General features: G+C 40.6%; 1 protein-coding gene across 5 annotated transcripts in view; it reads right to left on the reverse strand.

Moving 5' to 3' along the window:
• Positions 1-26,368, reverse strand: part of MSRA (methionine sulfoxide reductase A) — a 286,825-nt gene that overhangs the window by 237,560 nt on the left and 22,897 nt on the right. Inside the window, exons 1-2 of one of the 5 annotated variants that reach the window (XM_069485086.1) lie at positions 23,130-23,531; positions 22,853-22,926 (exon numbers count right to left, since the gene is read on the reverse strand). The exons of 3 other annotated variants lie outside the window; for them this stretch is intronic. Coding sequence is in view for 1 of the 2 variants with exons in the window: in XM_069485084.1 (XP_069341185.1) it covers positions 23,130-23,286 (157 nt within the window). In the remaining variant the exon portion in view is untranslated. Of the gene's footprint in view, positions 1-22,852; positions 22,927-23,129; positions 23,532-26,368 lie in introns of those variants that run through there. One more of the 5 variants, XM_069485084.1, reaches the window with a different exon arrangement.

Raw genomic sequence — 26,368 nt, forward strand, 5'->3', positions numbered from 1 at the left:
CACACTGATACCTCATCCTTCAACTTTAGCATGTTAGGAAGCTGACGATACCTTGTTGCATTTGCACGAATATAGTTAACAATGCTTATAATTTGTTGCAAAGTGTCACTTAAAATAGTGGCCTTAGCACAGAGATTTTGCTGATGCAAGATACACTGAAAAGAATTGAGAGCATCTGGGTCTGTTAACACTTTTTTTTTCTATCTGTGCAATAAACCCTTCATGTTTTCCTGTAGTGGAAGGTGCACCATCTGTACATACACTCACTAAATTTACCAAATTCAGTCCAACTTCATGACATTTATCCTGAAAGTTGTTGAAGATATCTACTTCCTGTGTTCCATCGATAAGATTGACCAAAGAGAGTAACTCTTTGTTGCAAAGAAAATCTTGTTATGACTGGAATGAAGTATAAAACCTGTGTGGAGTCAGTAGTATCAGTTGATTCATCCAAAGTGATTGAATAATATATATTTTCCTTTTGAAGTATTGCATGAAGTTGTTCTGCTAAGTTGAAGGGTAATTCATGCTGCTGATCAGTTACAGTTCTCCTTCAAAGAATCGGCTGTTTGTACTTTGAAACGTCGGGGTCTAAGCATCCCAGAACTTCGACAATGCATTCTTTCACAATTTCTACATCACTGAATGGCCTCCCTTTTTTCCTGAGTATATAAGCTACTTTACAAGTCACTTCAGTGGCATTATTTCCAGGCGTTATTGCTGCTTGAAAGAATTGTCTTTGCTTTTGCTTTTCATCTTTTAATTTCTCCAATACAACCATGTGTGCTTCTTCATCTAATTAAAAATATTTGTGGCCCCTACGAGTGTTATAATGCTGATGAGCATTGAATTTCTTTCACTTTGATATTGCAGTATCACAAAGCAAGAAAATCATCTTATCTTCAGCAGAAACAAGACAATTTTGCAATTCCCAATCCTTATTTAAAAAAATCTGTTTTCTTCCTTCAGCATTCTCTTGGTCTTCCTTGACATGATGGGCTTTTAAGCAGACAGAATTAAAAAATACTGTCAAGCTGTGCAACTATTCACAAATTCCACTTCAAATAGAAACACAGTGCACCGATAACAGACTGGCGTACTTGACCCCCAAAAACTCTTGCCAATCAGCCTTGTGCGGTAGTGTCACCAGTCAGGCAGGGGATGTTAGAACTAAATCATGAGCGTAGCAGCCATCAATTTAGCCCTTATGGCTACTAATGTTCTAATTGTGCCAGTCAATCTGCGAGGATTATTTCACTTATTTTAATCTTTGGTATTTTAAATATGTTCATCTTAAAAATAAAATAGAAATATAAAAGATGAACAAAAATGTACTAATAAAACTAAAAGGATTTGTTCTGTAAAATTTGGATTCAGTCAAAAGGCTGCACTTACGGACCTAGAAAGCCACATACAGCCTTAAGGCCACAGGTTCCCCACCCCTGCTCTAGAGGATGGGACTTTAGGGGTGATTTTTACTTCCTTTGCATCTGGGGTATTATTTGGCTTCATTCATAGTAGGACTGTATCTTTTAGCAAAAATAATACAGTATTTAAAAAATAAAAAAGTGACTAAAACAGTCCATTTTGTCTGTTGTCTTCCCCCATTTACTAACTATAATTTATTAATTATAAGAACCTTGAATTCTTACCCAGTGGAGAGTGTCCCAAGAACAGAATGAAAGTAGTATGACTTCCAGGGTTTTCCTTTCTTTCCTCCTAAAGATAAATGCAGAGCCTTGCTGCAAAATTTGGCTCAGTTCTGTAGGAAACTTTGACCCTTGGTGCCTTTGATTAATCTCAAATCATAAAAGCCATGGCCAAGGCCTTCTGAAGGAGGTGATGGTTTTGTCTTAATATAAAACGACCAGAGGCACTAGTAACCTGATAGAGGATGATGCATGTTGTAAATATTAATAATAACACTAGTATCCATTTCTGGGAATGAACTTCTGTTCATCACTAAATGACAACAGAGGTTAAGATACTGTATCATCTATTATGCAATACCTTTGTGGACCAAGTGATATTTTGAACAACCAAAAATGTTTAAGAGGAAGAACTTTCATTAAAGACCTTGGGACAACTGTGATAGAAACACATAATGTCTCTGTCATTCAGCACTGCTCAATGGCTCCCCCTGTGCCTTCAAGACCAAGTTCGAGCACCATAGCCTGGTGGATGAGCCTGACCCTGAATATTCTCAGCCTCATCCCCAGCACACTGCGTATGCGCCTTCCCTCCACAGCCCACGGGTCCAAACTGATCCTTCTCGCCTTAGTACCAGCGCATAGGGTCTTCCCACTCCTGCATGCTCTCACTTCTCTCCCCTCCCTTCTCTGTAGCTAAATCCTATTCCAGGCTCATGTCAAGCCTTTGACTACCTGGGTTCACTTTTCTATGAAAACTTTGATCTGTCCATGCCACCCTGCAAGAAACTCTCCAAGCCTTATTCATCCAGATGTCCCAGCATCCTGGGCTACAGACATAACAAGCAGACAGTACATGTTTTTGGAAAGAATGACCTAGCCAGAAAGTTGCTCTCTGCTCCTCAAAAGAGCACCTGGCCCCCCTCACACTCCCTAGGATGTTCTGGCACAATTACTGGACTCATCGAGATCTGGAAGGCCATCACCATACACCTTCTGGAATCACCAGTGACCAACACATAGCAGCCAGTGCTTCATCAAATAGATGGAAGTGGTGAATTGCATCAAAGCCTCTTAGTTTGCATTTTGTACTTTCTTTCAATCTTACAATTTAATATCACTATTTAATCACAAAGTGAATTATCTTCCAAAATAATGAATGTTGACTACCTTTCTAAATAATAAAATATACTTTCCCAGCATATAAACCAATAGCTTTATTTTTACGCTATAACTGATGTGAAATTACATATCATGAATTATTCATGCCTTCCAATTTAATTCAATTATTTTTACTGAATTCATATCTAATCCATAAAAATGTTTAACTCAACCAAAAAAAAAAAAAACCATCTCTGCATCCTTGAATAATAGATTTCTCGCAAAATTTCAGGAGCGATAAGTGGATATTAGGTTTGAAATGGCAAGGCATGTTATAATTGCAATGATGAAAATGATTTTAACTATTTAACCATACATTCTATTCTATTTACTGGCTGATGTCTCATAAAGGAAAACTTATTTAATATCAAAGTACAATCACAGGAGCAGGAAGTGAGTCCTAGCTCCAATTATAGCACCAAAGTCACTTTTAGATTTTCCGTAAGATTCATAAATAGAGCAGGCAGTGCCCCCTCAAATGAGAGCAGATACCTTCCCAACTAAAAGCGTAAATGTTGTCCTTATACAAAAACAGATGTGATTTGCCCCAAAGAAATCAGAAAAGGGAAAACCACCATTCCCCTCTCCTTAGTGGAAACAAAACAACAACAAAAATAAATATTAAAAACTAAATTTAAAAGCTTCTGTACAGTGAAGGAAATAACCAACAGAGCGAACAGACAGCCTACAGAATGGGAGAAAATATTTGCAAATTATACATCCAACAAGGACTAATATTCAGAATCTACAAAGAACTAAAATATATCAGCAAGGAAAAAACAAACAAGACAAAACAAAAAATGGGCAAAATACATGAACAGAAGTTTTTCAAAAGAAGATAGACAAATGCCCAAAAAACATATGAAAAAATACTCAATATCACTAATCATAAGGGAAATGCAAATTAAAACCACAGTGAGATATCACCTTACCCCTGTTAGAATGGCCATTATTAAAAAGTCATAAAACAATAGATGCTGCCATGGATGCAATGAAAAAGGAACGTTTATACACCACTGGTGGGACTGCAAATTAGTACAACCTTCATGGAAAACAGTATGGAGATTCCCCAAAGAAATAAAAGTAGACCTACCATTCGATCTAGCAATCCCTCTACCAGGTATCTACCCAAAGGAAAAGAAATCATTTTATCAAAAAGACACTTGCACTCAAATGTTTATCACAGCACAGTTCACAATTGCAAAGATACGGAATCAACATAAGTGCCCATTAATTGATGAGTGGATAAAGAAAATGCGGTATATATACCGTGGAGTACTACTCTGCCATAAAAAGGAATGAAATAATGTCATCTGCAGCATCTTGGTTGGAATTGGAGACCATTCTCCTAACTGAAGTATCTCAGGAATGGAAAACACCACATATTCTCACTAACAAGTGGGAGCTAAATGATGGGTACACACGGGCACAAAGAGATGTAAAGGACATTGGAAACCAAGAAATGGGAGGGTGGACACGGGTGAGGGACAAAACCTTACCTATGGGTACAATGAACACTATTCTGGTGACAGGCACACCAAAAACCCTGACTTAAACATTATACAAGGTATCCATGTAACAAAAACATTTGTGCCCCCTTAATATTTTGAAATAAAAAAATAAAACACATGGACATTAACAGTATGTCTTCTGTGCTTGTTTACGTCATCAGGGGCCTTTAGACATAGTTGGAACCATGATTTACATATTTTTATTTCCCTTTACCATTTCCCATAGTTCGCTGTACATAGCTAACACTCAGTCAATGTTTGCTGAATAAATGAATAAAAGAATCATTACTATAAAGTATTTCCTAGAATCAAGGATGTACAACAGTGCTGATTATACCTGCCAAGGCAATGAAGTGAAAACCTTTCTCCAGCGTAGGAATTAGGAGTCAGAAAACCCACAGCTTATGCCCTGATCTGCCAACCAACATTAGCCCAAGGGGATAGTTAAATCCCAGTGGACATAAAATAACCAGAATCTTACACTAAAAGCCTATAAACACCTTTGATTTTGTGTCTGTCTCTTTCCTGACTGATGAAAATTAAACATCTCCTCAGAGTGATGAAGAGCTTCTTATGTTTTTGTTTACGTTCAACCTCTGGTATCTCCTGATCAAAATGGAACATTATATTTTCGTTAATTCAGGCAAGGCAGTAGAAACGCAGGATTTTTCTTCAGCATGGCAATCAGAGATTCATTCATGACCGAAAATGAGGGTAAATTTAGTTTTTCTCTGACAACATTTTCTAACTTGTTCATCAGAGCAGAGTCCAAGTTATTGAAAATTAAAATATCTTAATACTTGCATGTAACATTCACAGCAATCACAAAAAAAGAGTCTGGAAAGTATCTGCTTGATGTTGTGTAAATGGCCAAGCCCATGTATTGTTTTCACTCACACCAGTACCATCAAATTACTGACTATCCGCATATGTGTTATAAGACACTTTATTTGATCAGTAGAAGATATGATCCCAACAATTAAGATTCATTCAAATACCCAAAAGATAGAAACTTACATTGATATAAAGCCAGTATCTTCCCCCACTCCCAAAAGACAAGCCACGAGTTCACACCTACGCGGGGACAGAACCAGCCCAGGCCCCTCTTGCTACGCACATGCAGCTGGCCAGCACGAGGGGACGGGGACGGAGCACCTGCCACGCCCAGCTCAGGGAAAGCTGAGGATTTTTCAGACTGTCATTGGGGCCCCTTCTCAGAACTCTCTCCGCCCCGCACCCTTGTGGCAATTCTTCTCCATAAATGCCCCGGAGCACACTCCCTCTGCTCCAACTTCTCTCTAAACTCACCTGTCCTGTGTCCCATCCTCTGTCATGTTCTCTTCCCTTGGAAACCAACCTGGGAGTCAATCTCCAACAAAGCAGGAATGCCCAATTAGCACAGCCCAAGAAGTCCTACAGAGGAATCTGTTTTAGGACAGGACTCCTAGAAAGCACGAGGCAAAGAAGTACGAGGGGCACTGCAGGCACGCTTCAGCACAGCCGTTCTGGACAGGGTGCATTTCCGCACGCCTCATGTCGTCCCACGTGGCAGACCAACCACTTCACCTGTGACCAAGCCTCTACCTCCATACAGCCCACATAGAACTTAAACTTTTTTTAAACTCCACCATGTCTAGTTCATCTTAGCGGACCCTGCTCTATGCTCATGTGGCACCCTAGGCTTATAGCAACGGCACGTTATCACACAACATCAAAATTATTCATCTACTTGTCTGACCTCCTACCTACAACACCTGTAGACACCTCCAGGAGAGGAACCACCTCTTTGTCCTCTGTACCCAAGAGTCTAGCACAGCACTCAGCACAGAGCAGGTGCTCAGAGACTGCTTATCAAATGGATTACTTTTTACTCAGTATGTGAAATTAATGAACTATAGTATTAACACTATAACTTAACTTGAGCTTTAGCAAGTTAGTTACAAGGATGGTTCTTCCCTGCTTTGACACGCAGCTTGAAGCCATGCGCCCTGAGAGCAGAGTGTCAGGCTACTGTGTCAGCAGCGTCAACTCAGGGCAGCGGCTCCAGCCATGAACTTGTGCCTCGAGCCGCCAACAGGTAAGCGAGGCAGGAGGTGAAGGGGACAGCAATTATCCTGGCCCTGTAGTCCCCATCAGAGCCTGGTTTCATTCAAAAATTCATGTCTCGTTGTTTTAAAAATTGACACAGTTTACATTTTTGTTTATTTTCTATTTCTTAATTCATTCAATAAAGAGTTACTGAGAGTCAACTGTGTTCAGTTCTAACTGTTCTATATGCTGGGGATACAGGAGTGACTAAGACAAAGTCCTTGCCCCCATAGGGCCAGCCCAGCATCCTCAAATTCATCTCCCAGATCCGTGGGACCTCCTGAATCATGAATTAAATCTCTTGTCTACTCAGGAACTGAACTAACCCAGCTTATGGTATCAATCTTTTAGAAAACTTAGGAATGGTTCTGACTGCTCACTCTGTCAAATCCCGCAGCTGATCAGTCACTGCATTTGTCTCCTAGGGCTGCAGTAACTAATTACCACAATTTTGGTGGCTTGAACACAGAAATTGATTCTCTCTCAGTTCTGGAGGCCACAAGTCCAAAATCAAGGTATTGGCAGGGGGTAATTAGTGGTACCTAGGGGAGAATCCTTCCTTGCCCCTTCCTGGCTTTTATTTTATTTTATTTTACGGTTTTTGGAGAGGGTTTCACTCTGTCACCCAGGGTAGAGCACATAGCTCCCTACATCCTCAAACTCCTGGGCTCAAGCGATCCTCCTGTCTCAGCCTCCTGAGTAGCTGGGACTACAGGCATGCACCACCATGCCCAGCTAATTTTTCTATTTTTTGTAGAGACGGGGTCTCATTCTTGCTCAGGACAATCTCAAACTCTTGGCCTGAAGTGATCCTCCCGCCTCATCCTTCCAAAGTGCTGGGATTACAAGCATGAGCCACTGTGCTTGGCCCCCTTCCTAGCTTTTAAAGTGGCTCTCAGCAATCCTTGGCACTCCTGGCTTTTGGCGGCATCACTCCAATCTCTGCCTCTGTTTTCAGTGGCCTCTTCCCTGCATGTCTGATGTCCCTACCATTCCACAAAATCTAACCCCCACATGACTGCCAGAATCTCTCTTTAATGTTCTATGAATGTGTGCCCTCATAAAATATTTAATTCATCTCAAATTTATTTTGCTATCGGATGTGAGATGGGGACATTTTCAGTACAGTCAGCCAGGGGCCCCAACAGGATTAAAATCATCCTTTCACCTCTGATGATGCGATGTCATCTTTCCCTTGTAATAAGTTTTCATACTAACTTGGGTCTTGTGTTCCATCAATTCAGTGGCTCATTCTATTGCTAAAACTATACCATTTAATTACTAATTCTACAGTTTTTTGGGAGGGATAATGAAAATGTTCTTTCATTAGATAGTGGTGACGGCTGCACAGTTTTGTGAATATACTAAAAGCAACAATGTTTGAGGTAAAATTAAGTATGGCTGAATCTACATGAGACAACTATTTGCCAGAGAGAGAGACAGAGAGAGAGAGACCTAAGACAGCTTGGGAATTTGACACATGACCAGAGACTTGAGAGACGTTTGGTGTGACTGTTCAGTGGGACCCAGTCGGAGGCTGGGATTGAGGACACTCTGCCACTCTTATGACACAATAGCTTTGGAAACAATGGTGGCAACAGTGTGGCACAAAAACTTCTGACTCCTTCATTCACCCAACAGCCATTTCTCAAGTGTCTCCCACGTTGTGCCAGGTACAGCTCCAGAGAGTGAACATCCCCACACTGAGACACTTCCAAGCCCACCCACGCACCCCTCCTCTTAGAAATGAGGCACGATGTGTTAATGCTATAAAAGAAAAAAAAAATCCCCCCAAACCCTGTCCGATGGCCCCTCCCTGCAATGATTCCACTTGCTGCAGGAGTGGACGGGAGAAGAGATGGACAAATCCTACATGGAGCTAACCTGGGAATCTATCTCACACCCCTGCAGAACTAGCATCCTGTGGTTGGGGCTCTTGAAAAGGAGACAAGATTAAGCGGCCCCGTGAGAGAGAAACACGCAGTGGTGCAGCATCGCAGCGAGGGAAGGGGCGAGGGCAGAGGTTTGACTGGATGGAATGACTCACGTTCAAGGCCACCTAAGCACTGCAGAGGCCCTGAACGTGTCCTTAAGCACCACACTAGACATCATTCTCCACATATTCATGCACCACGATCAACCAGCCACATGGCGGGTTCCAAGAAATGACCGAAGCCAGATCCAGATGATCGAAGTAAATCCATCCTGTCCCTGAATACAGCAGAAACCCTGCTGTCCTGCTCAGGAATAAGATGCTCCACTGGATCAACTCAAGCAAACAGGAAGTTCTCAGACAGGCTTCACCTCTACCTAGGTCAGGGAAGGTCCCCCGTTTGTCAGACGGAACCTAGATAAAAATGTTACTTTCCCCCTTTGCACGCCACCCCACAGTAAAGAGGGAGCTACACTGGAGCAGGTTTGGAGGAAGCCATGTCACTGCACCAGGTCACTGCACCATGTCACTGCACCATGTCATACACAGAGGCTGCAATACACAAGGGTCACTTTTCAAACATGTGAAAGGCTGCCACGTGTCGGAATTCGATTTTGTGCTCTATGATCCCAAAGGTAAAAGGAGGATCCGCAGACGAAAGGAATAGGAGGAAAGACCACGGCATCCCAACTCAACGGAGTAACTTCCCAAAGGCAGCACACGCAGCCAGCCTGTGGGAAAGGGAGATCTCTATTGTGAAGACCAAGACAGCCACTTGACAAGGGAGAGGGGAGGATCAGAGAGGCGATTTTGCTAGATAACATTTAAATTATCCTCCAAATATGCAAGCCTGTGAAAAAGTACAGAAAACAACGACAGAGAACCTTCAAAGGCACTCGCCAGACGATGCCATGAATACAAAGAGGCAGTTCCTGTTTGCGTTGTTTCTCCCAACTAAACCGTTCACCCCACTCGCAGCCGGCAGGGGAACTGACTGGGCCAAATCTCTCTGAGCTCCGGACACCCCCTAACATGCATCTTAGCGGGTAATAAAACGGGAGAGAGGCTAGAGGACAAGCCACCAATCTGGGGAGTCCAGACTTGTGAAAAAAAATCATCCAGAAACAATTAAGAATTGAGTATAATAAAAACTTGCTTCTGTTATAATCTGAACGAAAAAAGGCACTGAAATAGGCCACATCTTTCCTATTTCAAAACCAGCTTGGAAAAGATATTAACTACATAATAAATTTGAAGGTGCTACATGGAACAAAGAGCCTAAACGAGCCCCTCACTGAAGGCTACATCGGGACACCAGGCTGGGGCTCCGCAAATGTCTGCGGAATGCATGAATCACGTGGCTGCCACCAGACGTGGCCTCCCGTCTGAAAGCCAGGGACTAACTGAAACCCAGGATCTTGGGAGCGAGAGATGATACACCCTACCAAGGGCAGACATGGCAATTACATCCTTATGTCTTTCTATATGTGGAAGCCAAAAACTGTGGCAACCAATCTTTCACTGACTCGTGATGTTAAAACCCAGAGCTAGGTCAGGCCACGTCCAAGACTGGCTTTGGACTGGTCCCCTTGGACCAGTCTCCCGGACAGTTTGACAGTCCATGAAAAAAGATGTCAAATGAACTTCATGAAATTAATGACTTCACCTCCTCATTAAAATTCTTCCTCATATACACTGAACCACTACCAGAGATGAAGTTGCTTCCAAAACAGTAATGATACAGTTTCCAAATGCCTAAGTTCAAAGGCTAAAAATAAATCAGAAGGAAAAAGAAAGCACTTGTGCCCTATAGCATTTCAGCACTCCTAATATTGATTTAAATCACATTAAAATGAAGCCTGAGGGAGAAAAGGGTTAACACTGATTTAGTGTATGATGTCAAATACGGCTCCTTTGCCAAAGTGCTTATTTCAAAGGCAGGCGCTATATGCATTTTATCTCCTGGACTTAATTTGTGTTTTGCTATGCTGGACAATTTCAATGCCAAGAGGAAGAAACTAAGTGAGGAAGGGAATGCACTGGTCTGAACCTGGAGAGTTGATCTAATTGAACTGAAAAAAATTAAAACCCCTCTCCATCTGTTCAGCACACCTGCTGATGGAGCACTACCACAGGTAGGGAGGAAATCCATCAGAGACCAGTTATAAATAGATTTTTATTTCATCTGCTAAGAGCTTGGCAGCCGAGCTGGGAGGGCTGCCTACGCCGGCAGCCAGGCAGAAGCTCTGGGCTGCTTTTATGTTGGGGTGAAAGGAGCGGAGAGACAGAGAACGAGGGGGAAAAAAATAAAGCAAATCTCCCAACAACTCATTTGACAACCAACCAACAGTCATTAAGTTTGTTTAAAACGTGCCAGGCATTTCTGATAAGTGCTGGAGAGACACAAAGATCAATCACACCCCCTCGCGAGGAACGCTCAGGCTCTAATGGGAAACAGGTCCACCAATTGTTCACCGGGCAGAGTTTCTATGGGCAAAGTTCCCTTGTGGCATTTATAAAATGCGTCAAGAACAAGGAGTGCACTAATAACGTGATAGGGCCATAAGTTTCAGAGGATGAGGTCGATGGAAATTCTAAATGTACCAAAATGTAAATTAGCAAAAAAAAAAAAAAAAAACCCGCACGTTTTTGTGGAGAAGAGAAAGTAGCAGTTCTAATCTATGGACTGTCAGAAGGATAATAACTGGCGAGGGACATTTGGGCTCCTCCTCCTCGGGGTAAGGGGGTAAGTCGGAGGCAGCCACCCCTCCCCACACCCCTGCAGCTGCGGGAGCCAGCGGCACCCCAGGCCCAGGGAGAGCTCGAGAACAGCAGTGAAATGGAATGAACCGACAACAAGGGAAATGATGAAAGGATCTTGCTCTTTGAGTAAAAATGGAACCAACAGATAACTCAAGACAGGCCTGGGGTGAATATTTGTATCAGAGACTTAAGAGCACAGAGGCAGGGATGACATTTCCAGAAAGGACCGCTGAGAACAGGGCCGTGGGGGAGCAAAGGAAGATGTTTATCTCACTCGAGGAAGCGCAGGCTGAGGGAAGCCTTCCTGACACCCCTCGAGAATGCTGAGGCTAGTGTCGAGAAGATGGGGACCCCCATTCTGCCACCACCAAGGACAACGAGAGAGATGGGACTGGACTGCGGCAAGAAGACTGGGCTAAACACGAGGAAGAATTTCCTGACAGCAAAGGTTATTAAACACTGAGAAGGCAAACTAAAGGAGATTAGGGATGGCCTCTGGAGGTCTTTAAAAACGTAGAATAGCCTGGCAACCGTCCGGGGGTAATTTCGGTACAGCCCTCCCGGCCCCTCTGGCCTTTAGCGGGGCGCTAATTCATCCCCCAGCCTGGACAAGGCAGGCTCGCCACGGTAAAGCACTGTCACGCTCTGCTCCACGACGAGCTCTCAGAAGGAGAATAAGCATTAAGAAAATGGTAAAAGCTCTCTTGAAAGTAAAAGTCATTTTTCTTTATTTAAACAGCACTTTGTTTTTTTGTGATTTTTCTTTTCTTTTTCCCTTTTTTTTTTTTTTGTTTAACACTTATATCCAGAAATAGTCAAACAAAACTCATCTCCGCTGATCTGTTATTCCAAAGCATTAGAAAGAATCCAGGTGGAAGAGCAAGCGTGGAGCGTGTTCCGAGTCACAGACACACAGAACACCTGGGCCTCTTTGCTGGGCACCGCGTGTCACAGGAAACCGCCACCCAGAGATTCTGGGACCTGCTTCTCCGGAGGCTGAGAAAGGAGATTCTCACTGGTTTGGCTACAAGGAGGCAAACCAAATGACCTCCAAGATTCTAAAATTCTAGAGTCTTTATTTTCTATAGCCTTATACTCGGTATTATATTTAAAAAAATAGGAAAGTCTCACTCTCAGGGGTTCAAGTTCTCTATAATACATAGATTTTTATTCTCCCTCTGAGTTGAAGAGAAAAGGGGGGCTGAGGGACAGCAGGCTTTTCAACCAGGACCGTCTTCTCCTGTCATAACAGTCACGACACTTGCTCGTAGTCACCGGTGTGTGGGCCCTCTTGGCTACCATGCTATCCACTCCAGAAGGCAGGGGCCATGCGTTCTGTCCCTGACACAGCCTTGTCACTTAGCCCTCATGGACTCAGATAGTAAGTGCAGGATGGGTTGATCGGATGGACGGATGAAGGACAGAGGACTGGCCTAAGGACACTGTCCCAAGGGTGTATGCAGGGGCTGCTATAAAAGTAGCAACTTGCTATCCTCCAGGTGATCCCATGGCAGAGTGAACTCATGGGGGAAAGATGGAAGGGATTTGAGGCCCTCACTCTGGGCCTCAGTTTTCTCTCCTGAAATGTGTTTGAGTGTGTGTGTGTGTGTGTGTGTGTGTGTCTGTCTGTCTGTCTCATGGAGTTGCAGTAACCTAGATAACATAGAGAAAACAGTTTGTAATTAAATGGACAATAGTCGTTATTTTAGCACATTCTTTATTACAGTTGTCCATAAAACTTTAAACAGTGGAGGAACAGTACAGAGATGGTGACTGGTGCCAAACACTGATTCCAGGCAAGAATTCAGTAAGTGGGGGGAGGAATAAATATCAAAGCTAGACAATGAGAGGCCCCTTCCCTGGTTCCTAGGCCAACAGGCACTGAGCAAAGCACACGGCCACTGCCCTTAAGAAAGGCAAGTCTGCAAGATCCAGACCCCAAATCTTGCCTTATAGATTTGGGGTTGCGAGCCCACTCTTCCAGCAGCTGTTAATTTCCACCTAGAATTCACCCACAGCTGTGGCAAACCATCGTCAAGTGGTGCCAAACCGTCTGAACAACCAGGAAGAGTCCCTATCAGGAAAGGGAAGAGAGTACGTATACTTCCCACTCGAATTTTAAAACATATAAAATTACCAAAGTAGTTTCACATAAATAGTGGCTAGCGCGGAAAGGAGAGGGAGTGCTGCATACAACATCCAACATCCGCCCTGGCCTCCTGGTTTCTGTATCTTCTGTGTGTTGTTTTGTTTTGTAAAGTGATTTGGGAGATTAGGTGGGTTTTGTTTAGGTGGGACAGCCTGAGCAGAGTTGCTGAATAAGTGCTACTTGATTGCACAACAAAAGATACACAAGGAGCCTCAGCCACAACTTGCCTCAACAGTGTGAATTTCTCAATTAAGTTATTTTGTTAGCAAGACTACTGGTTAGGGGAAGGAGAAAGTGCTTATTGCACCGAGATTATTCACTGTATAGAAATCTCTGTAATCAGATCAACAGAACATTCTTTCTAAGGGCCTGAGAACTCCTATTTGGTAACGTTGCGGATGCAACAGGAATGTGCCCGTATTACTGGTGTGCTGAGGAGTCCCTGCAAATAACAAAACAAAACTTCACAGTCGTCCTTAGTTCAACTGATGGGAGACTGGGAACTAGGAATCTGCCCAAGATTTCGAGTTGACCAAAAGTCTATATGGAAAATAACCAATTTTATCCTCTAGATATTAATTAAGTGGGTAAAATTCTGATGCATTCTAAGAAATTAGTCCCATTAGCCTTCTCTGCCATATCCAAAAGCATGGACTATAAGTATGTATTATCACTAAAATCATTTTTGAAAATGAAAAACAAAAGCATTTCAATTTTTCAAACATACACCATAGTTTATTTCAAAAATTACCATAAGGAAAATGAAAAAAATAAACCAAAGATTGAGAAGATGGTTTCAATCCATATAATAAAGGATTAGTATATAAAATGTACCACAAATTAATAGGAATAAAACACCTCAAGAGAAAATTGTGCAAAGGGTATGAATAGAGAATGCACAGAAAAGGAAATCTAAATTGCCAATATAAAAAGATGCTCAATCTCTATAAGTAATAAGGTTTGCAAATAAAAATAACAGCAAAATATTTCCTTCCCGTTAGATTGACAAAAATTATAAAGTCTAGTATAAACAAATGCTGGTGAAGATGTAGTGATTTGATACCCTAGTACAGGAATGTCTACTGCTACAAATGCTTGCAACAATAATTTGGCATTATTGAGTAAAGCTGAAATATTCAACAACTTGGCTCCATTTCTGGACCCTTCCCTAGAGATCACACAGATGTGTAGGGTGGCCATGACCGCGAGGGTAGCACAAGGCAAAAATCTACATGCCTATCCACAGAAGAAGGGCTGGGATGAAACACTCCACAGCATGATCCCTGCAACACAGGTAAATCTCAAATGTCTAATCTCATTTGCAAAAGGATATAACAGTCCAAAACCATTTTATATAAGTTTTAAGACATGTAAAATAATAGTTATATTTTTATGGCTACATCTATATTTAGTAACACCATGTGCATGGAAATGTTCTTTATCAATTTCAGGGATGAAAGAATAGGCCTTAGTTATATCCACAACTAAATGTTTTATTTTCTTTAAAAAAAAAAAAAAAAAGAAAGATCTGAGGCAAATAAAGATGGCATTTGTTAACTCTGGGTAATGGGTACATGAGTATTCATTCTGTTTTATTTAGTACTTTGCTATGCATTGAAAAGTTTTTCATAATTAAACATTTCAAAACATTTTTTAAATATACACATATCCATAGTCTACCGGAAGGCACAGTGGAAAAGCATACGGAATTAGGTACATTGTCTATCTCCATCACCACCATGTGCCTGGGGTAGCTAAACTAGGTAATTACCTCTGGTGTGTGATATCCATCAGCTAAATTGCTTTCAGGCACATTATCTCATTTAATATTCTTGACAACTCTTTGACATAAGTGTTATGACAGCCCTTTTACTGATAGGAAAAGTCGACATTTAGAGTTCTGGAGATCTTCCCAAGATCACCCAGCTAGTAAGTGATCCGGTTACTGGGATCCCACACGTCATTGCTACAGCACAGACGACCAGTAAGAACCCTGAAAATAAATTATTCCAAAGACATTTGCACCATCTTTAAGGTCTGTGTTATCAACCTGAAACCACAGGTGTGAGTTAGCAAATGAAATGGAACACTTTACCACTGAAATTTTTAAAGCCTCCAATCAAAACCCATTTCTTCTATTTCTAATGCATTGGCCTCTCCTAAACATAAGTTTAAAAAGTCTGCTAAAACCTAGCATGTTAATAACAAAGAAAATGGAAATCTGCCTAAGCAGGCTTTTCTCTCCTTTTAAAAATAAATTTTCAAAGTTAATAAAGTGGAAACTATTATTTCATTTCTTAAAATCTTTTATTCAATGTGTTAATTGTAAACATATACTAATTTCAAGGAAGCTAGCGATTAAAGAGGGCTCAGTTCCTAATTTGAGAATTTAACTATCATTAAACAAGTTATCATACACAAGTAGTGCCAAAAACCTAAGCTAAATTTAAGGAATACACAGCTCAGACACTGTCCAGGCTATTGCACCAAGTACAAAACTAACAATAAAAATAACAATATTATCTAAGGGGAACCTGAACTTTACCCCCACCCAGCATTAATAAGGCACCAGCCCCTCCCACCCCAGGGTGGTGAATAAAGGCCCCCTGAGGAGCCTGGACTTCCACCCTGACCTCACAGGAGTGAGAGCTTGCCCCCTTCACCTGCTGGTACAGTGTCAGAGAAAGTTAAAACAGAAGGCTTAAATAAAATCTAGAGTCTCATAACATAATACCCAAAATGTCTGGATATAATAAAAAAAACACTTGTCATACCAAGAACCAGGAAAATCTCACCTGAATGAGAAAAGACAATCTGGCAGGGACTGTAAAGCAGCCATCATAAAAATGTTTTAACAAACAATTACAAACACACAGGGAACAAATATAAAAAACCAGAAAGTCTCAGTAAAGAAATAGCAGATAAAATACAATAACTAAAATTAAAACTCACTAGGTGGGCTCAACCACAGAATGAAGACAACAGAGGAAAGAATCAGTGAATCCAAAGATAAGAACAACAGAAATTGCCCAATCTGAATAACAAAGAAAAACAGACTTTAACAAAATGATCAGTGTCAAGCACTGGTAGGACTATAACAGAAGCTGTAACATTTGTGTCCTCCAAATCCTGGAAGGAAAGGAGAAAGAGGGAAGGTCTAGAAAAGTACACAAAGAAATAATGACCAAAAACATCCCAAATTTAGCAAAAGACATAAACCTACCTTTTCAAGAAAGGAAAGGTACCCTAAAGAGAACAAACCTAAAGAAATCCATGACAAGACACATCATAATCACACTCCTTGAAAACTAAAGACAAAGAGACAGATTTTGAAAGTAGTGAGAAAAAACTGAAATCCTACCTATAAGAGCAAAACAATGCAAATGATAGCAGATTTCTCATCAGAAATCACAAAGGCAGAAGAAGGGAGAAAGAAACCACCAACCCAGAATTCTATACCCAACAAAAATATCCTTTCAGGAATGAAAGGGAAATCAAGATATTCTCAGGTGAAGGAAAACAAAGAAATTTGTTGCCAGCAGACCCACCCTAAAGAATGGCTAAAGGAAGTTCTCTAAACAGAAATGGTAAAAATGCTTAAGAAACACTTTGTATTAGAAATTAAATATGGCTATTATATCCTAGAATATTGTATAAATACTATTTTATGTGAATAGAGTATTACCCTTATTAACACCCAAGAAAAACTGTACACTATAAAATAATTTATTGATGACTGAATGTGGTAGTTGAGTTATTTCCACAAAAAGCTAGACATCATGAGCTCTCTCAGTCAAGCCTCCCATTAGACCACTATCTATGCAGGAAAGTCAAACTCAACTGACATCATTTCAGATTATGAGTTTTTCAAAAATGTAACCTGCTATGAATACTAAAACTGTCTCTTGATCCAGCAATTCCACTTCTGGGGATATACCCAAAAGAACTGAAAACAGGTCTCAAAGGGAGAGTTGTACACCCATGTTTATAGCAGCATTATTCACAATAGCCAAAAGGTGGAAGCAACCCAAGTGTCCATCGGCAAATGAACAGATAAAGCAAATGTGGTATAGATACACAATGGAATATTATTCAGCTTCAAAAAGTAAAGAAATTCTGACACATGGTGCAACATAGATGAATCTTGAGGACATTATGCTCAGCATAACAAGTCAGTCACAAAAGGGTGAACACTGTACGATTCCACTTATATGAGGTCCTTGGAGAAGTCAATTCATAAAGATATAAAGTAGAATGGGGATTGCCAGGGGTTGGCCCCTCTTCTGGAGGAATGGGGGTTATTTTCATGGGTACACGGAGTTTCTGTTTTGCAAGATGGAAAGATTTCTGTGACTGGGTGATGGCGACAGGAGCATAACAATGTGAATGTACTTAATGTCACTGAACTATACATTTAAAAATGGTTAAGATGGTAAATTTTATGTCATGAATATTTGACCGCAATTTTTAAAAATTAAAAAAAAATTTAAATTAAAAAAAAACAGTATCTACCATTTATTATGTACTATATACAATACACTATGCTAAGAGCTTTGCATATATTTCCTTATTTCTTCTCCCAAAAACCTTTGAGGAAGATCACGATCCCAGTCTTACAGATGAAGAAACTGGGTTTATGTAACTTGGCCAAAGCCGCACAACTGAAAAATAGAGTCAAAAATTCACACTCACGTTGGTGGGGCTCCGAGGGCACTCTCTCTAACCTGTGACAGTAAAGGACTACTGGTTTCAAAGGCAGCTGTCCCCTGAGTACACCCAGTGGAAAGCACTCATGGGTCTCTGAGAACAATTGGATCCTATCAGGTACAGGACAATACTCAGAAGGGCTAATGGGAAAGGAGATATAAATGGCACTGACAGATGGAGAAGGCATCACTCCACAGGGACTGATTCTTCAACCTGTTCCACAAAACCTCAAGATCCATACATTAGGGGTATTCTCATCGTACAGGACCAAGAGATTCTCAACTGTAAGAGGAGAAATGTTCATCTCCTCTGTCTTAAAACATGGAATACAGAACACACAGGGTGGCTTTTCCCTTTTCTGCTTTCCTTTCCACTTGCTTTTAGAGAAATAAAATAACCTGAGCACAACCCGCAGCCAAACTTTTCAGCTGAACCTTGCAGAGCTGGTGCTGTTACTCATAGCCTGTTGGGTTTCAGAATGAACCCCTAACTCCAGGACTCTCTCAACCTCTTCCTTCACTTGACCTAAGTTTCTGCTCACTCATCGTTCCCTACTTCCCCACGTTCTCTAGAACTCTTCCGACCACATCTCCCACCCCACCTAGACCCAGACTCCATGGCCAGTTACCGGAAAGCACAGCCCTCCCCTGCCCCAGAGCCTGACCTTCTTCCTTTCCTGCTATTTCACGTCCACGCTTGGATTCACCCCCAGGGCCCCACCAACACCACAGGGACTTGGCACCTTCCTGGGGCAGATCAAGGCACAGGGCTTTGGCAGGAAAGTGGGGACTGAGTCTCAGCCCCACCCCCCTCAGGCACACAAATGTGCACGATGATCCTGACTCTGCCCTTCCCTCTCCCGGGCCTCCAAACACCCCTGGAGAAAGATCTAGAAAGATGCTGCTCAACATGAACTGGCTTCAGCAACCCTTTCACATGCCCTCTTTCCCCCCCAAACCCCCCACAATGATGCCTTATCCAAGCTTGACGCTGCCTGTTGCTGACACTCCAGTCCCACCCAAGACCCCACGTCCCCAAGTGCACCCCTGGGGCCTCCGCAGCTCCTCACGGGACTAGAGCTGGGGTGAGCAGAGCCCTCAGCTCTCTGTGACTTTCCCTCACCACCTTCGCTCCCTCAATCCCCTCAGCTTCTGTCCCGCACTTGTAAGAAATACTTTAAACTCACTAGGCAATTAGGCCACACTGCCACATGCTACGGTACAGTATCGGATCCTTTGAGAGAACGAGGACAGGGAGAATGCAAGACAATGGAGGACTGGCCAGAGAGCGAATGGGCGCACGGGGCCACCCATACCAGTCACGTCCCTATTTTACACTGTCTCCAACAACCACCTTGAGGGGGTCTAACGTGGTCACAAAGAATGTGGCCCTGTGCTCCACCCCTCCAAACCCACAACCAGCAACACACAGTCAAGATAAAACTGAGCACAGTGCTTTTTGTTTTTCAACATGATGGGGGGAAAAAATCCCTTAATCAAATAAGACTCAAGAAGAAAATAATCTGGCTCAACACTGGGTCTGCTCCACCAATGAATACTTATGAAGTGGCCCTCATGCACCTGTCCCTGTGCCTGGCATAGCTGCTGGGATCAGATGGGGTAAGAGGTGACAATATCCGGTAAACTGGAAAGAGATCTGCATTCGTCAGTTATTCTCACCCTCTCCCCCACCCAACTAGACTAGGAATTCCTTGTGGGCAGAAATTCTCCCCTTTGCCTGGCACAGAGCAGGCCCTCCGGGAGTAGCCGTTGAACAGCTTCAGCGCTGCACACCTGCGGGCAGACACTGCTCATCTCCATTCTACCATCCACCAGCTCTGGCATGGGCCTGGGCTGTCACGGCAGCCTCCGAGCCCAGCTCCCTGACTCACGTGACTTTTATCTCATTTTTAGAAGATGAACCTATACCCTCTTTTTATATTAGCGATCAACCGCATGGAACAAAGTTAGGCGCTCGAGCACACACGCACGCGTGCACACACACAAAATCACAAGAGAATACAGAAAGCGAACTGATGGGACCATTTAAAATGCACTGCCCCCTAGCAAACTTTCTTCCAAAGGGCCACGCTGGCTTAAACATGTGGGATTGGCCTCCTCTTCCTCCTCTGTCTAGTGACACAAAACAAAGGAAAGAAAAAACTTCCTCACGAACAGGCCACTGTGGTTTCCCCATGTGGCGGCCACACCTTCCGAGGTTCGGTGACACCTACTCTGATGACATACACACGACCCAGCATGTGGTTCAGTCTTCCCTACTTAGCTTCTTCCTCCCAGCGTCTGAATGGCTCACCTGATACATCTGTCGGGAGACTTGAACAACTCAACCATTTTGGACAGTAAGATGCAGCAACCAAAATAGTGGTAAAACAAAATTCCGATAGCTACATAGACCACAACTAATCTCCTAATTTTTTATGATGACACTCTGGAATCCAGATAACACTCTGGAATCCTCTGGAATCTGTACACTAAAAGCGAACACACTTTAATCTACTGACAAGAATCTCATTGCAGTACTGCCCTTTTCTACCTAGGCTTTTGGACTTTATTTTAAATCTATTCCCTCTTCCATCCACATGTGTGGCTTCCTTCTCTGTTACCCAAAATAACTCTGTCAACAAAATATTAGCATACTCAAGTGGGTGCTCAATAAACATTTGTTGAATAAATGAATAAGTGAGTGAATAATTACCAACTTCTGAACGAAGGCTCTCTGAAATGTTCATATGAGTTTATAGAATAATGTGCTTGCATGTTCAGGTATATACATCAAAATGGAACTTAATAATAGGCATCAAGTAGCAGTTAAATATTCATTCATTTGTCTTGATAATTCTACTTCAAAACATTATACAATCCAAACTACGATAAATATGTGCTGAGATCGAGTTCATTTACAATCAAAGTGTATTTATACACTTTAAAATAAGATTTAAAATATTAATACTAATATGGAAATAGTTAAGAACCTAAACGTTAATGTGTCTGTAATATCAAAGGTCTAAAAGTACAGAAATATGCATTATGTTACACCTACATGTCTGTTTCTGAAATATGTCATCAATATAATTTCTTAATCATACTTTTGAAACAAAGGTTGCACAAAGAAGTATCTATTACGCCCAGTTAACAAGGAGCATCTTCCTGGGGAACTTTTTTCGTTTTAAGATATGTAACAAGTAGGCCAGTGAGAATGTATTAGAAAATTTATTGAGTATAACAGCCGATATTTAGCAAATCTTAATTCTAATACACAATATAAAATGTAGTTTTACCAGTATCAAAAAATTTAATATTTCTTTAGGTATATTCTGGCATATTTGTTTAATTCACCTTCTGATCATACTGTTGGAAAATAATTGGACATAAAATAGTCTGAATATAAGTTTGTTCTTACTGAGTTCGCTGCAACGAAGTTAAGAAATAAGCTAGCAAATAATTCTTTCTAACTTTAAGGAAAAAAAAATTGGTCTTAAATAAACTAAATAAGTGACATATTTAGCGAGTCTAAATGACAAGAGGTCATGTTAAATGTTTAAGAAGTAAATGCAAGTAAATATAAATCGGTAATAAGGTGGTCGGTATTAAAACGTAGCTCTGATTTAAACTTATTTACCGAACTTTCTTTTTGTTTCATATATTGTTGTTTTTAGAAAAGGCATGAATGATCCTATAATCAGTTGGAAAAGGAAGACTGCAGCCACGCAAACGTTTCCTTCCCAGTGCCCATCAGCCCGTCTTTCATGTCTTGGCGTCCATTTTAGGAGTATCAGCGAGGTAGTGGATAAAGGAGCTTATAAAACAAAGGTTGTCATGTTGGCAACCCACATAAACATTAAGTGACTACATTTTATTGAAGATCAAAATGTTGATTAGCAACAAAAGTTGAAGAAAAACACTGAGGCTTAAGTATTCAAACACCTGAGTTAGATTTTTTTTTTTATATTTTAAAATCGTATTTGGATATTAAATGCCATTTTCAGGATTGCTGATGTGTCCCCACAATTTTATAAAAATCTTAAACAATTGATCCTTTAAGGTGCATAATAGAAATAGAAAGCTATACACAGTTTTTGTTTGGGGGTGTTTTTTGTTTGTTTGTGTTTTTTTTTTTTTTTTGGTCAAAGGATTAACAAAATCAATGATTACATACTCAAAACAAAAGCATAGATTCTGGAGCAGTCTTTTATACTGCCCAAAATGATTGCTGCTTATGCGAATACATACAATTTTCCTGTATTCTTTCAGGATATAAAAGAAAAAAGAAAAATACATGATTACAGGAAGTTATAGCCTAATCCTACAACTCAAACTCTCTTCTTTCGAAACAGAATGCTCACTGACAATGAGGGTACTCCACAGAGACACATGCCTTACAGATAACCTCTCCTACAATAATGCTGATTTTTCAAGAGCAGAACTGTCACAATCCACCCATAACCAGGGCTAACAGGAAGCATTTATTGTTAAGAAATTACACAGGAAGTATATATCTAAGTAAAACACCAGGTAGTATTAAAAAGAAAATCGATGAACTTTCCAGATCACCCTTCTACTGAAAACATTTTGAGAGAGCCAGGCTATAGTCATCGTTTAATTACAAAATCTAATCAACACTAAAAATAACGGAATTTTTCTCCAGGTATTTCAAACGCAGCTCCTCACTTCTTAGCCACAAGATTTAAATTTCTGTTCTCTACCCATTCCCAGCCATGTCTGCCAACATCATAAAATTACCTTTCATCATTTCCTTCTCACAATGAGAATTCACTAATCGCGTACATCTCTTAGACATAGACACCTCCCCACCCACCTCCCAAAAATGGTTCAGAGCAAAGACACACAAAAAAAATAATGACCAAGCTCACATTTCTTGTTTGCCCTTCAAGCGAAGTCTGGTGTCTTCAGCTTCCTTTCTGGTCTTCACTGTTGTCACTAATTGCTGGGGGGTGTAGTTTAGGACAGCATGAAGCAGCAGAAATAAAAGCTGTGGCTTTAAGAAAACGTTTTCTTAAACACATGGATAAAACAACTTTGACTCTGACTTCCTGGCTGGGTAGCATAAAATCTTAGAAAGGCTCCTTGAAAAAAGTTAAATGTCTACAAATGGGAAAAGAAAAATAAAATAAAATCTAAAAAACTTACGTTCTGAACACATTCCGAAGGAGGTCTGATTTGATTTGAAAGCAGGTTTGTATTGATGCACAAACTTTATTTTGCAGAAAATTAATATTCTCTCTAATGAGAAATCTGCCTTGCCATCTTCTATAGGAATCCTGTCTCTCATGGTATAATCATACATGCAAAAAAAAAAAAAAAAAAATCAAGTACAGTATTTCCCAAATGCATGGACACTGTGGAAGCTTCGTTTTGAAAAAGGCTTTTATTTCCCTTAATACTAGTGACTAAACATCATTGTATGTACCGACACTTTCAAATAGCCCAAGAGACTTAAAAAGCCTTCTAAGTTTGAAAACCAAAAAGTTCTGAGTTTTTCTGTACCCCAGGACGGTTTTCTTTCCTGAAGCTCAAGCCGAGACAGCAGACAAAAGAAGCTGATTTGACTGAGCTGTGCCAAGTCTTGCCTTTTTTTCTTTCCTCAGCTCTCTCTCTGCCTCTCTCTCTCTCCCTCTTTCTCTCTCTCACTCTTTTGCTCCCAGTATGGCAACCTTCCGAGCAGTCTTGGCGGAGGTCCAGGCTGTGCCAGGCTGTCTGAATTCTTGTCTCCAAAAGATGTCCTTTGCGGATCAATTAATACATTTGAAAACAGGAAACTGTGGTACGGTACCCAAATCCTGGCACCAACGGCATCGACTTCTGCCAAATCACCTTACGGATTTCATGGTATCCTACCTTTCGTAATCATTACTAACATGTTCCTAGAGCAATAATGGAGTACTACAAGCCATTCACTGCTCGGCGATAGGGAATCTGTTCCCTAGAAATGTCCACATGAGACATATGCACAACCTGCAGTAAATCAAAATTCTCCTGTGAGAAGAGATGTATGTAACTTTAATAAGCACCACATACTGTATTTCTTTTTATAAGACTTGCTTTCTCCTTGTCCTGCTGCAAAGAATCATGGGAGAATAGAAAAGGAGGCATGCAGATTAAAATTAAAACTGTATGCCCGAAAAAATCAGGCTTTATCCTATGGGGAATGAACATAGTGCTGATTGATCAGTAACTGTTATTTTTAAGGAGACTCTACTATAAACTTTACCTATTTAAAATTTTACTGGAGGGTTTCTTTGCAAAACAGAAATATCAATAAATAGGGAAAGAAAAAAACCTAGAGTGGATTTAATAAAATTAAGTATTTTTTTATATTTTGACACTTCAAGTTCCAACATAGTCACTTGTTTACTAAATTCACACCAGTATGATCTAATAAGCAGCATGCACACCTTCTGAAGCAAAATAGCCAGTCCATACTTCACACATTTACCTTAAGAAATCAGTTTTCCAATGATGCCTGAAAATAGAAAATAGGCGCACTCTACAATCACCATGGTTTCACAGAAAGAACCCAGAATAGTGAGTTCAAGTCCTTGGTTCTATCACACTCTCAAATTGCTTGACCTATTAATACTCAGTAATAAATTAATACTCAGTTTGCTCATCTACCAAATGCAAAAATCAATGACTTCCTACACCGTGCTCCCAAAATATTCTGTTTATACACATAGTATACCTTCATCCTAATTGTACAGTAGTTAATTGAGTATGTGTGCTCGACCAACCAAATGTGTCATCCTCACAGGCAGGGCCATGTGTCACTTATCTAAGAAAATGGAAAGTCTTGCACTGACCATTCCATATATAGGCATTCAACAAATCTATTAAGTGAACGAGTAATAAGAATGGATCACATAAACACTACTCTGAAGTTCTATAAACCAAGAAATATGACAGTAAAAAACAAAACCAGATATTACTAAATCCTAAAGTTGATAGTTAAGGGAAATGTTAGAGAGATAGCACAAGGGTTGGATTAAAGCACTAACAAAAGTATCCCATGCCATCCTTTCAAATAGGGATGATGAAATGTGGGCAGAACAGCAGTGAATTTGTAATTCATAATCAGCCTCCTGGTAGCCAAAGACAAAGAGGGAATCTTGAAAATAGCAAGAGAGAAGTGACTCGGCAGTAAGATCAACAGCTGATTTCTCATTAAAAACCATGGAGGCCAGAAAGCAGTGGGATAATATAGTCAAAGTGCTGGGGGGGGGGGGGAATTATCAACCAAAAAGTCTTAATCAGCAAAACCATGCTTTGAAAATGAAGGAGACATTAAGACATTGCAGATAAACAAAAACAGAGGGTTCGTCTCTAGCAGACCTGCCCTATAAGAAATAATAAAGGAACTTTTCCTCCAGGCTGAAATGAGAAAACACTAGACAGTAAGTCAAATCCATATGAAGAAATGTGAAGTATAAGTAAAGGTAACTGCAGAAAGGAATATTAGAAATGGTATAAATGTACTCTTTCTCACCAACATCATAAAGCTGTTGTTATAAATCTACGTTGATAAGCACACAATATCTAAGGACGTAATATGTGAGATTTAATAAGAGGGTAAAGGAGAAACAGAACAGAGCTATGGAGAAGCAAAGTTTTTGTATACTATTGAAATTAAGTTGGTGGGGTTTTTTTTCTTTCTTTTTCTGTCCTCTGTAGGCCAGGAGAAATTAAGTTGGTATTAATCTGAATTAGATTGTTATAAATTAAGTTGTTAACTGTAATCCCCAGGGCAACCACTAAGAAAATACCTCAAAAATATATAGACAAGGAATTAAAATGTTGCTCTAGGAAATATTTAACACAAAAGGAAGCAGAAATAGAAGAACAGAGTACAAAAATTACAAAGAGATACAGAATATATTAAAATACCAAAAGTAACTCCTACCTCATCCATAATTACATTAAACTTAAATGAATTAAACACGCCAATACAAGATATAGATTGGCAGAATGGATTAAAATTGTGAAACATGATCCAACTATATGCTATCTATAAGAGTCACACTTCAGATTCAAAGACACAAATAGGTTGAAAGTAAAAGAATGGAAAAAAAACATGTCATGCAAACAGTAACCAAAAGAGAGCAGGAGTGGTTATACTAATAGACAAAGTAGACTTTAAGACAAACCTTGTTACTAGAGATAAAGAAGGACATATTATAATGAGAAAGGGGTCAATTTAACAAGAATTACAACCATTATAAACATATATAACAACAGAACCCCAAAATACATGAAGCAAAAACTGAAATAATTGAAGGGAGAGATAGAAAACTCAATAATAATAGTTGGTACCAATACCCTTCATTCAATAATGGCTAGAACAACTACACAAAAGAACAGCAAGCAAAGAGAAG

This window comes from Eulemur rufifrons, chromosome 12 (genome assembly GCF_041146395.1).
Source record: "Eulemur rufifrons isolate Redbay chromosome 12, OSU_ERuf_1, whole genome shotgun sequence".
NCBI classification, from domain to species: domain Eukaryota; kingdom Metazoa; phylum Chordata; class Mammalia; order Primates; family Lemuridae; genus Eulemur; species Eulemur rufifrons.